The sequence below is a fragment of the Meleagris gallopavo genome, chromosome 1, assembly GCF_000146605.3.
Source record: "Meleagris gallopavo isolate NT-WF06-2002-E0010 breed Aviagen turkey brand Nicholas breeding stock chromosome 1, Turkey_5.1, whole genome shotgun sequence".
In the NCBI taxonomy this organism is placed as follows: domain Eukaryota; kingdom Metazoa; phylum Chordata; class Aves; order Galliformes; family Phasianidae; genus Meleagris; species Meleagris gallopavo.
The window spans coordinates 167920127-167937420 of record NC_015011.2 but is presented as its reverse complement, the minus strand read 5'-3'; the positions used below and the strand labels follow the sequence as shown (position 1 = coordinate 167937420).

At 42.2% G+C, this 17294-nt stretch overlaps 1 protein-coding gene across 3 annotated transcripts; it reads right to left on the bottom strand.

The window, feature by feature from the left end:
• Positions 1-8265: 8265 nt before the first annotated feature.
• On the bottom strand, positions 8266-17233 carry RNF6 (ring finger protein 6). Of its 3 annotated transcripts, none has more exons than XM_010728902.3 (4): positions 15728-17233; positions 14408-14607; positions 11938-12045; positions 8266-11130 (listed from the first exon to the last, which is right to left on the bottom strand). In XM_010728902.3, exons 2-4 carry the CDS (start codon positions 14592-14594, stop codon positions 9389-9391), a joined length of 2037 nt encoding a protein of 678 aa, XP_010727204.1. In that variant the 5' UTR covers positions 14595-14607; positions 15728-17233; the 3' UTR covers positions 8266-9388. The 3 variants fall into 3 exon arrangements, with proteins under 3 accessions (XP_010727204.1, XP_010727202.1, XP_010727203.1); XM_010728900.3 differs by having other exon boundaries at positions 14408-14603; XM_010728901.3 differs by having other exon boundaries at positions 8266-11112; positions 14408-14603.
• Positions 17234-17294: the final 61 nt, after the last annotated feature.

The window sequence follows — 17294 nt, the reverse complement described above, 5'->3', positions numbered from 1 at the left end:
GCCTCACCTCCGTCCCTGGAAAGGTGATGGAACAGCTTGTGCTGGATACCATCTCCAGACAACTGGGAGAAAAGGAGGTTATCAGGAGTAGTCAGCATGGGTTCACCAAGGGGAGGTCGTGCTCGACCAACCTGGTGGCCTTCTATAATGCTATCACATGCTGGGTGGATGGGGGAAGAGCGGTAGACGTAGTCTACCTTGATTTTAGAAAGGCATTTGATACTGTCTCCCACATCCTTATAACAAAGCTGAGGAAGTGTGGGATAGATGATGGTCAGTGAGGTGGGATGAGAACTGGCTGACTGGCAGAGCGCAGAGGGTCGTCGTTGGTGATGCAGAGTCTGGCTGGAGACCTGTCACCAGTGGTGTCCCCAGGGGTCTGTGCTGGGTCTGGTCTTGTTCAACATCTTCATCAGTGACCTTGATGAGGGGATAGTGGCCACCCTCAGCAAGTTTGCTGATGATACGAAGTTGGGAGGATTGGCTGACACGCCTGAAGGCTGTGCTGCCATTCAGCGAGACCTGGACAGGCTGGAGAGCTGGGCAGTAAGAAACCAGATGAGGTTCAACAAAAGCAAGTGTAGGGTCTTACACCTAGGGAGGAAGAATTGCATGCACCAATACAGGCTGGGGGATGAGCTGCTGGAGAGGAGCTCTGCAGAGAGGGACCTGGGCGTCCTGGTGGACGACAGGTTGGCCATGAGCCAGCAGTGTGCCCTCGTGGCCAAAAAGGCCAATGGCATTCTGGGGTGCATTAAGAAGAGCATGTCCAGCAGGTCGAGGGAGGTGATCCTCCTCCTCTACTCTGCCCTGGTAAGGCCTCATCTGGAGTACTGTGTCCAGTTCTGGGCTCCCCAGTACAAAAAAGACAGGGATCTCTTGGAAAGAGTCCAGCGGAGGGCCACAAAGATGGTGAAGGGCCTGGAGCATCTCCCCTATGAAGAAAGGCTAAGTGAACTGGGTCTGTTTAGCCTGGAGAAGAGACGACTGAGAGTGGACCTGATCCAGGTTTATAAATACCTGAGGTGTAGCGGCCATAGCGGTGAGGCCAGTCTCTTTTCAGTGGTACGTGGAGACAGGACGAGGGGAAACGGACATAAGCTGCAGCATAGGAAGTTTTGCACGAATGTGCGTAAGAACTTCTTTGTGGTGAGGGTGACGGAGCACTGGAACAGGCTGCCCAGGGGGGTTGTGGAGTCTCCTTCTCTGGAGATATTCAAGTCTCGCCTGGACGCCTACCTGTGCGACCTGGTGTAGGGAACCTGCTTTGGCAGAGGGGTTGGTCTCGATGATCTCTAGAGGTCCCTTCCAACCCCTACAATTCTGTGATTCTGTGAAATAAGACTAACTGATATACCTGACCCACTTAACTCAGGATGAAAAGCCCAACTGTATTGATGTGCGGAATCAAACTCTATAACCTCAAAGGAGTTATAAAGCAAGTATGGTTTATTCAGTGCTGCGCAGACACCAGGTGCAATGGGGACAGATCCACCTGACTTGCACACCGTCCAGAGAAATCATGCTAGGTGAAACTAATCAATAGTTTTCCTGGAATTCGGATACATATTCATTACACTCCGAAAGTTTGCTAGCATGCAGACCCTTTCCTCTTGCACGTGCGTAGTGGGTTGTGGGATGAAGATATGTTGTTTTCCGCGTGAAAGCTCCTGACCTTTCTCACTGTAAACTCCTGGCCTTTCGGGGGGGCGTCCCCCCAGACCGGTTTCTTCTTGCCCTGTGGACATCTAATCACCTCCCTGCCAAATGTCCTCGGGCTGTTCTCAAACCCTTATCTTTATGGCCTTCATTCCCCTCACTATCCCAGACACGGAGTCTGCCATCCCTTATTTTCTAACAAACTTTACATTCTTGCTTCTGTAAACTATCTCTAACTATTCCCCTTCACCCCCCTTATTCTCAGTCACCGTGAAGCCTTTTTGCCTTTTTACTTTCACTTTTTAGCAGGATTTCCACCTGCTAGATTATTCCTTCTTAGTGTGTGAAATACGTTTTCCACCTTTTTGCCTTAACTCATGTCTCTTCCATACTTCGTATTTCCTTCTAGCATTCCAGCATAGGCACGTAGAACACCTCATTACACACAGCTAAGCCTCACCGATAGTACCAGTACGAGGCATACCAAGAAAAGCCACCTTAACCATCCTAGATTCAGTAATCAGCTAGTAAGTGAGCCCCATAGATCTGTTTTGCAGTCGTGTTATTGATACTTGTCCTATGCAGGACTTTTGTTTCCTCCCACATTTTCTTTAGGTCTGTTCTCAGATCCTTATTTATGTAAGCACAGCAACTCTGATTTATTGTTGTGTACAGCCCTCCTTCTTTAGCTAGGAATATATCTAATGCCATCCTGTTTTGGAGTACTACTTTGGACAAAGAGGATACCTCCTCTTGGATTGCTCGTAATGCGTTTGTTGTGGCATTTTCTACTACTTCTAGAGTTGCAGAGATATTCATTATAGCCTTTTCCCGCTGAGCTACTCCTAATACCAGGATAAGGGCTCTCACGAAGCTATGTTATCCTGTAGTATACAACAACATCAGCTTGCTACAGACACCACCCTGTGTACACTGAAATAAAGAAAATTAGCAACCAACTCATCTTTTCCTTATGAGTTTAACTTTTGATGGTACACTTCCCTTGACAGGCCAAGTAGTTCCTCAGCATCTTGGAATAACCGCCTATACCAATATTGTAGTTACTCCACGTGCCTTATTAGTTCTACAAGGGAATGCCTCTGGCTACTGTAAAAAGGTATCAGTTTGTACCAACATACGGTGATACCCCCCTTTTCCTGGGAGCTCCAAGAAATCAATTTGCCATTGTTGCCCTCCCTTCTAAATCATTAATTAGATTGTTATCTTCTCTAGAATATTTTACAGGTTCTGACTCAGGTTTAGACATTTTAAGTTTACCATCTGGAATGAAAGCCTTCTTCAACTACCTGTCCAGCCACCTGACCCATCATCTTATTTCCAGTTTCCTGTGCAGTGTTACCTTTCTGATGTGCTTTACAACATATAATAGCACGCTCTTTGGTAGATTTACATCGTGCTGTTTTCCTTGTGTGTGCAATCCTTGCTCTTTTCAGATGGTACTACGAGTGTGTAGCATCCCAAATACATAATTAGCGCCTGTCCATATAATTAGGGCTCTTGTCCAGGCAGTTATTTCAGCCTTCTGAGGGAAAGTCCCCTCAGGTAATGGTTGTGCTTTGATTACCTCGTCAGTAGCAGCTACTGCATATCCTGCCTTCCTGTTTCCTTGTCTCACAAAACTGTTACCATTGGTAAACCAGGTGCCTTCTGCGTCTTCAAAGGGTTTGTCCTTCCGATCCGACCGGCTGGATATGCAGCTTCAGTTGTTCAAAGCAGTCATAAACACTGGTTCCCCAGGAGTTCTGCTAAGGAAAGATACTGGGTTGACAATATTAGTTACAATTATTTCTACGTCATCCTGCTCTACCAGGTTGTCCTGGAATTTCAGGAACCTTTGGGGTGAGAACCAATGCCCCTCCTTTTACCTCCAATACAGTAGACACTGTATGAGATATTACAACTGTTATTCTTTGGCCTAGCATAACTTGAGTGGTTTCTTGAATACTGAGTACTAGTGCAGCCACCGCCTTCAAGCACCCCAGCCATTCCTTACTCACTTCATCAAGTTGTTTGTATATTATTGTATTGTATACAATATTGTATATTGTATACAATATTGTATATTGTGTTGTATTGTATACCCCTGCCCTTCAATAGGGCCCAAGGTTCTGGGCAAGGACTCCCAGGGCTATTCCTTGTTTTTATGCGAGCTGGTAGCCCCAAAGCTGAGGTAATGCCCACCTTGCCTCGCAATTCATATAATATTTTGGCTTTACCAAAATATTTACAGTCCATAGCTGTGTATCCGCGGTCGGCATCATCCTGTCATCCTGGGAACGTACGGAATTCCTTGGCAGTTTGTGGCTCAGGGGTTTGGCAGATGGCTTCTTTCCTGACAGTCCTTAAGGTTTGAAGTCCAGCTGTAATCTCATATCCCAAATACGTCACTTGCTGCTGAGTTATTTGTGCTTTCTGTTCAGAAACTTGATAATCATTTAAACCAAGAAATTCAGCAAATTCACATCCATTGCACACAGTCCTCTTTTGTTTTATTTGACATCCATGTACTGCAACAAGGTTCCACCCTGGGATGGAGGAACCCAAGTCTCAGGTTAACAAGTTGACCAGCTCTCAAAAATCATTGGGCTATTCTCAAAACCCTGGGTAACACTGTTTAGATTAACTGAGTCTTTTCACCCCATCTTGGGGTTTTCCTATTCAAAGGCAAATAACCTTAGGCTTCCTTTGGTCAAACCGGGCAGAAAAGGCATCCTTCAAACCCAGAAGGTAAACTCCACTTACTCACTCCTTAACTTGGTTAATAAAGTGTATGGATTTTTCACCACTCAGTGTATGCATTCAACTATTCTGTTACTTGCCCTCAAATCCTGTACCAAACTATAGCACTTGCTTTCCAATTTTTTTTTTTGGTTGGCAGGTTTGGACTATTGGGATTCATATTTAATTAGTAATCCAAAGTCCAAAAATTACCTATTATTTCTTTTATCCGTCAACAGTCACGTATCCTCAAAGGGCACTGTTTAACCCTGACTGGGCTAACTCTTGCTATGATGTTATTACAGCAAAGTAGGAAACAGAAATGATAGATACACTCACTCGTAACCTGGGCTCGCATGGGAAACTCCAGTTGAGTGGATCTCCAGAAGAGATCCTTCTCCACTGTTGGTCAGCTCTAAAATAGGTCAAGGAGAGGTGGAGCCAGGCTCCACCTATTCCGGCAGCACAGGTGATTTACCTTCACCTGTGCTCCTGCGGCTGACTCACTGCTCGCATCAGGTGATTAATCAGAGGTTCAGGCCGTGATTCAGCAGTCCCCCTACACTACTACATAATCAATAGTTTTCCTGGAATTTGGATATATATTCATTACACCCCGAGAGTTTGTGAGCATGCAGACCCTCCCCTCTAGCATGTGTGTAATGGGTTGTGGGATGAAGATTTGTTGTTTTCCTCGTGAAAGCTTCTGACCTTTCTCACTGTAAACTCCTGGCCTTTCGGGGGGGCGTCCCCCCAGACTGGTTTCTTCTTGCCCTGTGGACATCTAATCACCTCCCTGCCAAATGTCCTCGGGCTGTTCTCAAACCCTTATCTTTATGGCCTTCATTCCCCTCACTATCCCAGACACGGAGTCTGCCATCCCTTATTTTCTAACAAACTTTACATTCTTGCTTCTGTAAACTATCTCTAACTATTCCCCTTCACCCCCCTTATTCTCAGTCACCGTGAAGCCTTTTTGCCTTTTTACTTTCATTTATGGGGCCCGTCTCACTTTTCATGTATTACAAATGCCTGAAGTTAGGTCTTTTTAAAAGACTGCTTAAAATAACAAATGATCCCATATTTTAGTTGTTCAACCCACAGAAGAAATTCAAAGCTGTGTTTGTATTGCTTTGTTAGGTGTATGTTTGTTTTGCACCTCAGGCAATTTACATTACACGGAAGATAAATTTAGTGGTGGTATAAACACCTGCTGGAATATGCTCGAATGAAAACCAGCAGCTTGCACTGAGCCAGTGTGTTGGTGAACCTGTGCTGGGTCTTATTTTAACTGGTCAAATTCCTGTGAAAGCCCAGGAGAAGGAAGAAAACGTGAGAAATTTTGTTTTGAGGCAGCATGTGCCCCCAAATAGTGGGCTCAACTCATTCCCACTGCATACTGGAGCAGGCCGACGGAAATCTGCAGAATGTTTGCAGTACTCATCTTTAGCGGATGGTTCCTGCACACAGGCCAAAGCCAGATTAGCTGCACAGCATCCAAGGAGAGCAAAGGACACATTTCATTTTAAAGACATGTATTTGAGTGCTGCACTGTTAAAGCATCCATTTCTTTTGTTGTGTATGCTGTTCTGATCAAAGCTAGATATGTGCAGCTGCATAGTTATAACCACATTATATGACTGGACAACATAACACAGAGCTTCCTGCCATTTGCTCCCTTAATATTCTGTATTTGGCTTTCAGCCCAAAAACCTAGACTGCAGTGGTGTATGATCAGGAGAGTCAGGTCTCAAAGCCTCTTCAGGAATGGGTAAATCCTACAGATTCAATCAACTTAACGTCAGTGTCTTTTCTTAGTGATCTGTATTGAGAGAAATAATCCTTACGTTTTGCTGGGATGTGCCAGGATACTGAAGAAAGTGGCAAGAATACTCTTTATCAGTTGCAAAATGGTAATCGAGAAATATCCTGGATACTACTTTGTGGAAATAGTCTGCTTCTAAGATGATAGAAATAAAAAGATGGAAAGAGTCTGAAGAACAGGAAGAAACTAAAACAATTCTGCATAGTTTGCAGTTATTTTGCAACACAGGAATCCGTTTCTAGTTTATATATTATTAAAGGAGAAACTATTACAGAGGCCTACATGGCCATAATAGCAGCTAGGAAGTCGCTGATAATATCATATATGTAAGAAATGAAAAAAAAACCCTATTAATTTAGCCTTGGAGTTCTCTATACCTTTTCCAGGGTCCAATCCAGTTTTCTGGGTCATTTTCAGCATCAAGACTCTCTAGACATGTTCTAGATTAGTGCTGCCACTTGACCTCAATTTAGTATTTCAATTGAATTTTTTTTTGTTACTAAAACTTCTGCCCGTTTTCCAACTAATTTCCATAAAAATAAAATTAGTTTTATTAGTGTCACCAATAAAAGCTTACCATCTTACTCCTTCCAGAGTTAAAGCTAGCCCAATGCCAATAGCTGTGTATATGAAGCAGATTTCCAATAAGAAATGTCTGTTAGATACAATCCAAAGATGGCTTAGAAGACATTTTCTATAGCATCAGAATAAAAAGCCATTCACTTTTAACATATCCTTCTCTCACAAACATACTGAAGAATCATCATGAGCAATAAGAATCATGAATTAATTCACGAAGAATTAAATTCTTCTCTTAAAGGTAAGAATCAAAATGCATGCAATAAAAAAGACTTATAGCTCTATGGCAAAATATAAAGAAAGATTTGACAGGAGCTCCACGAGAGAACTTGACCCAGTCAGTGCTCTGAAAGAAGCCCCATTTGGACAGGGATAACATCAGCATAGGAGGCACTAGAAAGCCACACCACCTTGGCATAGACAACATTCCTCCTCTTGTTTCCTAGCTTGCTTCTACTTAACTTCTAACTGTAGTTGCATTTGAGCACCCTGTTCCCTTGACTGTAGTTAACTACGAGGCTTTGAGTCTTTTAAATCCTGTAAATGTCAAGTCATTGCTCATCTTATGTAGCCTTATATAAGATCTTCCCTGCATGCTAACCTTTGCTGTAAGATGTCTCAGCAGGATGCAAAAATGTCCGGCCACTCATTTCACAGAACTGGATACGACCTCCCTTCAATTGCTACGACAGACACAAAATGTACAGGCTTGCTGTGTTAGTGTACAACCTGATAAATTAATGCTCTCAGTGCATTTAAAAAGGGGATACTTGTGACTTCCAACATTAAGGCACCTTGAATCCCACCCAATAATGCCATTCCACAGGATTCAGGTGGCCTTGCATCTGGTGCTGTAACAGATGCACAGAAACTAGAGCCCAAAAATTCCCGCTCCTCAGGGAAGTCTTTTAGCTCTACCATCACCCCTGCATGAACAGGGTGAGGGCCAGGCCACGTGGCACACCTCAGCACCACCAAGTACTCTCTAGGTCAGCAATTTTCTGTTCTAGCAGCCCAATGGGAAAGGACCTGGGTGTTCTGGTGGACAAAAAGCTTTACATAAACAGAATTGTATAATTTCCCTTCCAAGTTTGCCTAACCAAGTATTTTAATTGAAACATATCCTGTCAAGGTAGTCCATAGTCAGAAAAAGTGCAAATTTATTCAGTAAGTATTCTTTCAACTACTCAAGATACACACGTGTTTCATGAGTCTGCCTTTCTCTGCAGATTGAGATGTACATTCTTCAAAGAAAGATGAGCTTTTCTAACATTCAGCATACTTCCAAAAGCCTTAGGAGTGTTTTGTCTCGATTTTTCTTTTAATCTACCACAGCAGCTAACACATACTGTGGAAACAGAAGTACGCATCTGGGGGAAATGAAAGGGAAAAAAACCTGAGAGTCAACAGTAAGTGTTCTTACCGATGTACAGGATACAATTCAAAAGCAATCCACACAAAGCTTCAGTTGTTTATTTTGCAACTTTATTTCTTTATAAGTTACTGGTATAAAGTTTAATATCTAATAGTACAGTAATTTGGGGACTTCAAAGGAAGCTTATTTTGTCTTTTTTAGTGTCTTTTGCCATATGCTCCTCAGATATGTTTCAAGAGGACTAATAACATATGTACCTTAAAATTCTGTACAAAAACACTTCAAGCCTTTGTTTTTCTGAGTAGGATGCACAAAACATGCATATTGTAGACAATATAATGATTAAGGAATTATTTCCCTCTTTAAACTAAGGCAGTTTAAAAAAAAAACATGAATATTGAGTAATTTGGAAAAGTAAAAAGGCTTTCTCAATGCTCATTTACTCTTTGAGCAAACATGTTCATTAAGACACACACTCTTGGAATTGTCAGCAACGTGACGGCTGTCTGTACTGAAAAGACAGCGATTGTCAAAGACAGCTTTTAATTATGCACATTTTTTATCACTAACCCATCCGCTTTTGAACATGAACTTGTCAGCGCTAACCATTGCGTAAAACCACATGCAAAAACTGCCATAAAAATTTCAAATAGAACCAAATTGGCAAGTTTTTGGAAAGGATATTTGAATGTTAAAAAAAATGTTGTATATTAAAATAAGCACTTCAAGTAACTTAAATACCTTTAGCAAACATATCCAGCAAGAGACTCTGTAAAAGAAATTGTTCTTAGAACAAAAAGCTAATGAATGGCTATTTAGACACTAATTTTTCAACACAGTGGTAGGTCTGTGTGAAACAATTTGTAATCTAAATAAAGTGAGTCCATTACACAGTTAAAAAAAACATACAATAAGCAGGACCGATTAACTATTGCGTTTCTCTATTTACAAAAGTGCTTAGCATAGCAAAATTACCTAAAAAAATATAAACTTTACCGATATCATTTGGTTCTATGTGTACTCCTAGATCTGCACTTGGAGAAAAATAGTTATTTACATTGCTAGATTTAGACAAGTTTTCTATTATTTTTTAAAGAAATCTAACAAAATTCCCCACACAAATGGACCCCTATGCAAGTCAATTCATTTGCTCTGGCTCATCATTAACAGAGCAGAAGTAGATCCTTAAATACTGAATAGTACAAATGATTTTAGCCGTTGTCTGTGGCATTAGACCCCAATACAGGCTGCCGACAAATTGGGCAAGTGGAATTTTCAGAAAGCCAGCGATCTATACAGTGAATATGAAATTCGTGCATACAAGGTAACTGCCTTAGCTTATTTCCCGCTACATATTCATTAATGCAAACACTACATGTTTTACTTATTTCCCCCTCAGTGTGGATATCCCCATAATTCCGAGTAGAAAGATTGTCAATCTGCTCTTTGGTTAAACCTCTTAAACGCCTGTATTCGCCGTCTTCGTTCAGCAGGAAGAAGTTGGCAAGCCGAAGGATGGGCAGAGTTCTATTTTCCACTAGGTTGTTAGCATCTTGAGACTGTCTGTTATCCTGGTTTTCATTACTGCGACCATAGCGTCGTCGCGTATCATCACTCTGTCCATTTCTTTCACTGTCGTCTTCTACTACATGCCCATTCTGAGAAGAAACCTCACTTGGATCACTGCTATTGTTTACTGAGCTTGAGTTATTCTGCTCTGCCTGTACATCTGGTAAGTGATGAGCACCTCTTTGCATTTCTGAGTTAGATTCAGTTTCCATTAAAGAACTCAGTTCTCCAAAACCTGTCATAATTTGTCTAAGGATTGACCGAAGAGCCACTGATGAAGGCTCACCAAGCCCAGTTTCTGAAATCCGACGAAGAGGTATCCGTATGGTGCTAACGTAGGTTCGAATACCCGCACGTTCTGATCGTGATATCGTCCTCCGAAATCCCCCACTATCGCTTTCAAAAGTAACTGTGTTTTCTGCCATTCCTACTCTAGAACGAGTTCTACTAGCAATACTGTCCCGGTCTCTGTTTTCTCCAGGACGAATTCTTCTCACTTGAAGATCTAGTGTAATTGTTGGATGTCTTCTAACAGCAGCTACTGGCCTACTAGATTCCTCCTCTTCTGAAGTTAATCCCGAGGATGGGGCTGCAGAGGAAGGCTGAGGTGTTTGAGAGTTATTTCTTGCTTGTTCTTCAGCAGGCTGCTGAGGATGCTGTACTGTTTGTCTTCTACCTCTACTAGCTTGCTGTGTACTTCTATTCTGCCTCTGCCCATGTTCCCCAGAATAAGCAGTCTCACCTTGCCTTTGCAGTGGAGAGCGGCTTCGACTACTCAAAGTAGACCTCAACCGCAGAATTTCCAGTCTTTGGTTTGTATTCACCCGAACGTTAGTTCTGGATCTACTGCGTCTTGTAACTCTTGTAGAAGTACCTCTTTCTGGCATTTCTCTTTGTTCACCAGCAGTTGTAGAACTATGATGTGTAGTATTTGTTTGGTGAAGGCCAGTCAACTCCCTCGTTCTACTCCTGAGCCTCCCTGAGATTGGATGAGAGGCTGCCTCAGAGCTTTGCACCACAGAGCTTCTCAAAGACCTGGCCCTTGCCGTGCTTGCAGCCTGGCTGTTTGCTTCGCTTGTTGTCCTGCTTCTTGTTTGTGTGGTTACTGGACTGACAGCTCCTTGATGTCTTCTTTCTGAATACATTCTGCTACGATCTATACCCACATACTCTTCACCAGTGGTTTCAAAATTGTTATGCCCGTGATTTATGTTGATTTCAAGACTAAATCGAAATTCCCCACTGTTTGGATTTGCCCGACTCACAGCTCTCCAGGTTTGGTTCCCACTCTGTCCACTGCGAGTGGCATTTCCTGTGCGACGAAATGCGTTCAGCCATTCAAGCAAAGAATCGCCATTTGAGTTTTCTGCAAGAACATCAGAATCTGAGAGAAATAAAGAATTGCAAGCATCCATACAACTGCATTCTTAGCACACTATGATGCATTTCAAATCCTCTATTCTTGCTTAGCTCTGACTTCCTAAGTGTTAAAGTAGCAGGACAGCTACCTCTCTATGATAACGTAATTTTGCTGAAAATATGCTGTATATAGAAACATCAACAAAATTGTTAAGCTTAAGATGGAATTTTGATCTTATCAGGAGGTACAAATAAATTAATATATCTACACAGCCTCTTCCGAGAAAGCACTCAGAGACAGACCAAAGGTAGTTCAATTTGTCCAATATCCGTCTCTCGCTTAAGCTATTGATTTCAGAGTAACTTTGTCAACTATTTTGATAAAGTGAGAAAAACCAAGACAGATGTTATCCTTTTAGAAAAGGAACTGGCCAAATGAGCCAATATTGGTGAGGAAGTGATGAGCATAAATAGTATCAACCTCACTGTTACAACAAACAGAAATATGATAACAAAAACAAAACAGAAGAAAGGTTAACTGTTTACCAGTTGACTTCTATTCTTCTCTAACGTATACTAAAACTTCTTAAGAATTAAAATAATTTTTTTTGCGCTCCTAGACTCATTAGCAAAAGGAAAACAGAAGAGAATAAACTAATTAGTGTCTCCTATTAAAATCTTCCATAAGAATTTATTTTAAGTTAATTTTATATCATTAGGAAATTTCTTACTTGAGAACATTTCAAAGGCAGAGTGAAAAAAAGACTTTTGGTCAGCATTTCTCTTAAATATCTGTATGTACTATACATGCATATGAAGAAAGAATATTTACCTCCAGCAGTTCTACCTTCACCTTCTCTGTTTTCCAGATCAGTCTGTGATGCCAGACGCTCCTTAGCCCCTTCCAAACGTTGTTGCAACTCTTCTGCTGTTATTTCCCCTGAAATAGTTTACATATCGATCATGCTGTTATCGGCTCAATACAGACATGCAGAAATATTTTCTATCTTGAAGAAAAAATCTTAAGAAAAGAAGTAAATTTAAATTTAAAAGCAAAGAGCATTAGTGAGAAATTGGAAGACAAGTAAACAGATAATAAGTAGTTACTAGGGAGGGCAGGTGTGTGGATACTGAAAGAGCATCAAGTGCACGCTTACTTTAAACAAGCAACCAGAAGCCAAAAGTACTTCTACAGATAGATATCATAGAATCATAGATTGGCTTGGCTTGGAAGGGACCCTGTAAGAAGCTGGAACAATTTCTGGCTCAAAGCTTGTTCAGCGGCACACATCCAGGACATAACCTGCTGGACAAGCTTTTGGGGTTAATAGATACCATAAGCACAGCAGCAAGAGAAACATATGTGGCTGGGCAACCAGGAGAAACCTTTTCAGCTGTTGCTTCTTTTGGGCGTTCAAGCTGACTTATGGGGATCGTGTTAGAGGAGAGGACCACCATGCAGTCAATGTGCATACCTAGCAGCCTACCATGTGGCAATTGCGTGATCTACTGCCCATTACCCAGTAGGAAGGGCATGTACAGTGGACATGCTGTTTCAACTACTGTCTCCCCTCAGGAACAACACAAAAGTACCCACGGCAACTACCGTTGCCCTGACGAACCAAACAGAAGTGCTTCTGACAATCAGCTGCTGCCCCTGGCAACCAAAAGGACACTATGGAGAGGATAAAAACCCAAAGAGTTCCAAGGAAGAACGGGTACCACCTTGGCCGAACTGCAGCGGTGCATCTCACTCACCCAGATGTCGCTGACTGACTTGCTGCTTCCCTATGGCCAACAAGACATTGCTGGATCCCTGATGGTGACTATCCCTGCTTTGTTAACCATTTGCTAGGATTTCTCTCTTTACTACTGCTAACTTCCCCATCTCATCCGCATTCCTTAGTAGCACAAAATTTGTAATAATTCACTGGACAACATTTGGCCTCATTTGTTGCCTTAATGTCAAACCATCTCCACCAATAAATATATTGAGACAGACCCCAAGGATCAAGTTCCAACCACTACAGGTTGCCCAGGGCCCACCCAACCTGGAATTAAACACCTCCAGGAATGGAACATCCACAACTTCCACATCCATTCCCCCTCACCGCTCACTCAGAGAAAAACTTCCCTGATATCCAATCTAGATCTCCCCACCTTTACTTTCAAACCATTCTTTCTTATCCTATCACTATCTTCCTGTGTAAAAAGTTGATTTCCCTCATGTTTATAAACTCCTTTTAAATACTGGAAGACAGTAATGAGGTCTCCCCACCGCCTTCTCTTTTCCAGGTTGAACGAGCCCAGCTCCTTCACCTGTCTCCACAGGACAGATGCTCCATGGCCTTATCTGGACCCTCTCCAAAAGCTCCACATCCTTCCTATGTTGGAGGCCCCAGACTTGGACACAGTACTCCAGATGGGACCTCACAAGGGCCAAACAGAGGGGAACAATCACCTCTCCCTGCTGGCCATTCTTCTTCTAATGGAACCCAGGATACCATTGGTCTTCCAGACTGTAAATGCACACTGCTGGCTCATGTTAAGTTTTTCATCAACCAGGACCCCTAAGCCCTTCTCTGCAGAACTACTCTCAAGGAGTCCTCCTCCCAGTCTCTATACATACCTGGGATTACCTTGACCCAAGTGCAAAACCTTGCACTTGGCTCTGTTGAATCTCACTAGGCTCACAAGGGTCCTCCTTTCAAGTTTACCAAGGTACCTCTGGATGGCATCCCTTCCTTCTAATGTTATCAGCTGCACCACTCAGCTTGGTGTCATCACAAACCTGCTGAGGGTACACTCAATCCCATCACCTATGTCACTGATAAAGATGTTAAAGAGAACTGGTCCCAAGACAGATGCCTGGGGAACACCCCTCATTACCGGCCTCCACCTGGACACAGAACCACTGACCACAACTGGCTGGCTACAACCATCCAAGCAATTCCTTATCCACCAAACAGTCCACCCTTCAAATCCAATTTAGAGATAAGGATGTGGTGGGGGACCATAACGAAGACCTTGCAGAAGTCCAGGTAGGTGACATCAGTTGCCAGATATACTTTAGCATTAATTATCTGGGTTTGAATATTACCAGCATTAATTATCTGGGTTTGAATATTACCAGTATTCAGATGAGTTATATTTTTTTTCAAGCTTCAGCATCTATTTAAGTTAACTTTTATTGACTATCAATAATTTTAAATAGAAATTCACATTTCTACTAAATGTGGAGCCTGACAATAGCAGCATTACCTCACAGTACAACCTTTCTGCTGAAAGTATCCACATCTTACCAGGAGTGCCAAGCAGGTTGTGGTCTCTCATCAACCTGTAGTCTTCTTCATTGAGTTCATTGATGAATTGGTAATAGGCTTCCTCCCTACTGAGGCGCTCCAGCTGTCGCTGTCTCTCATCTTCACCACGACCGCGCTCTCGTGAAGATGCCTGTTCATTGCCATTCCCTGCACGGTGCCGATCCATGATGCCAGGCTGCCTTATGCAAAATTGGAAAGTTAGACTGCACAATAATTATGGTAAGATTTTACCTAGTTTATGGAAGAAGTTCCCAGCATTTTCATTTAAATTAGTTTATTAATAAATACTAAAGGTGATTAAGATGAACCAAACTCTATGTTATTTGCCAGGTCAGTTCACCAGTGTAGTTCATTATGCAAGTATTTTGCTTCTAACCCATACAAAAAGTACAGGTACTCCACGTCCCTTTTTCTCTTTGAAAAGACGTTGCAGTTGGTACACCAACTTTAAAATACAATAGCAATGACAGGTTAATTTTTTTTGCTATATAAGGATAGCATTGAAAATTAAAGGAATAACGCAAATTTGTTTCACCTTTCCGAAGTGAAATAAAACAGCAGTGTGTAGTACTTCAGAAGTTAAATATCACTGAAAACATTGTTCTGTAATTACCCAGTGTAGACTTCCAAAAAAACAGTTACTGCTTTGGAGAACTCTTGAAATGTTTACTGATAGGCACATTACAGCGTTATCTCTGTCCATACCGCCACTCCCACAGTACGAAGCCTACAGATACATTTTTGGTGAAAGTTATCCTTTAGACATTCTGACACAAGTTTTACATTTTCCTTGCAATCTCTAGTCCAAGCATTAGCTAACAAAAGAATTAATCTCCCTGTTCTTGGCCATACCTGTTCTTCAATACTCAATTTTAAAGAAGAGAAAGCAGGGTGTCATCCTTTCAATAGGGCTTCACATTTAACAAAAGCCATCTGTAATACTTGCTGTGGTAGACAACTGACAGAATAGATCACTTCTCTAATGAGATTACCAGGAATCGCCATGCAGCACTACTCTGTTTAATTGTGAAGAAGAAGTTATTGGGTAAATACTTCTTTTTGAGGGGTCAATTCACCAACACATCAATCTCTTCAAGTGTGAAATGGGGAAACACAGAACAGCATTCTCAGCACTCTCCCATTCGGTAATTAGTCTTCACAGAAAAGCTCACAAGCTAACAAGCAGACCAAATCAACATACATTCAATAAAGAGTAGATCTTAATCACTGCTGCCAACAGATATGAAGAATCAGGAAATGTATTTGCCAACAGCAGACGCTGGCATACATTTAATATACCTTGCTTATGTTCTCTGTGGGATCCATTCTGATGCATCCTCGGTCTCCTCATTTTCCACCCCATTTGCTACTTTTCCCCCTTCACCATAGGTGACTACACTTCCAAACACGCCAATCAGTCTTGTCGTTCATCTGTCTCCTGCATCCAATGCTGCATTTGGATGTATGTAATGCTTCGCTTCTAGCTGTTTAACTCATTTAACTTAAACTATATGAAATCTGAATACCTCCCTCACAAGCCATTTTCTGTTCCCATAATGTTTGCAGAGTCTGTTAATTTACTGTCACCTTCTGTGCTCAGCCTCACAATCTGCAGTTAAATACCGACTTTTGTTTACCACAGCGGCTATGCCCAAATCAGGTCACTTCTCCTAACACATTTCTAAACATAAATTTCTCAGCCAGCTCTTTGTATCACTACCCTGCCTTCCTCCAAACAAATGCAACTGCCCCCCCTCCACTCAACACACGGTTATAGCACTACCGCTATCCTGACAGCACCAGCAGTTGACTGCTGTCATGAAAATACTTAATCCATACTGCAATAAGTATTAAAGTGTCTCCACTCCCAACTGACTTAATACTTGAGATAAGTAGCACACAGAAGACAACAGATAAAGCTTATTTAGTTTCACGTGAGGCTGCTATTGAGATGAAAATCTAACAGTAAATGTTAGCGCCCACCCTGTAACTACGCTACATTAACTGACTTCCTGGCTATATCACCATACTGCTGCAGAGAAACTCACACACACATTCTTGAGATGAGAAGCCTGTTGCATGTAGTCTCCTTCAACCTAAATTTAAACTGTTGTGTGAAAGAGGGATTGCTTTTCCTCTTGCATTCATGCAAAATCTGGAATTCTACCACTCACAAAAACTGAAGAGAATACTGTTTTGTTGACAATAGGACGGTAAGGCAATTACATTCCTTAAGTGACTCACTTAGAAACCATAAGAAGTGCGAAGCCTTTGGCTGTCCCATCTGTTTAACACAACAGCAAGCGACTAGCCATATTTGTTATCAAACACCACCAAAACGAAATATTTTGGCCCTTAAAATAGTTCAAGGTGTTGAAAGCTGAAGGATTTTAAGTACTAAGAAACAAAAATGTAAAATCCATTTACGGCTCCGGGTTACTCTTCCACTGCAAAGAAACAAGTGCCACACGCCAGCAGCTTGTCTGCCCAAGACTAACTCCTTTTCTTCTTAGTTCACACCTATTCCGGCCCTTTCTCCGAGATTTACGATGGTTTCTACTTAAGCTGCACATACCGCGTGCTTTTAGGCTATGGCCCCTCTCCACGGCTCCCTGCCCCCCACGCCATGAGGTATGCGTTTTTCGAACGCCTACCACCTGACTGCAAGACGACAACTGAGTTTAGATGAGGAAACCTCGCGGACCACGAGACCACTTAGGATTTCCGTCACATCTCAGCCTCCGGGCGAGATGATCTCACCGAACTTGAAAGAAAAAAAAAAAAAAAGAGAAACCACCAGACTATGCGTGAGGAAGGGAAGGGGAAGCAGAGGCAGACAAAGGAAGAGCGGCACGGCGACGAGAGC

Bases quoted from the DNA above. Each gene is read 5' to 3' on its own strand.
- RNF6 (XM_010728900.3), bottom strand. From the start codon at position 15,754: ATGGATCCCACAGAGAACATAAGCAAG. The intron at 14,604-15,727 runs GTATATTAAATG...TGCATAAGGCAG, and splicing joins CCACAGAGAACATAAGCAAG to CCTGGCATCATGGATCGGCA. The intron at 11,131-11,937 runs GTAAATATTCTT...TATTTCTCTCAG, and splicing joins TGAAGGTAGAACTGCTGGAG to ATTCTGATGTTCTTGCAGAA.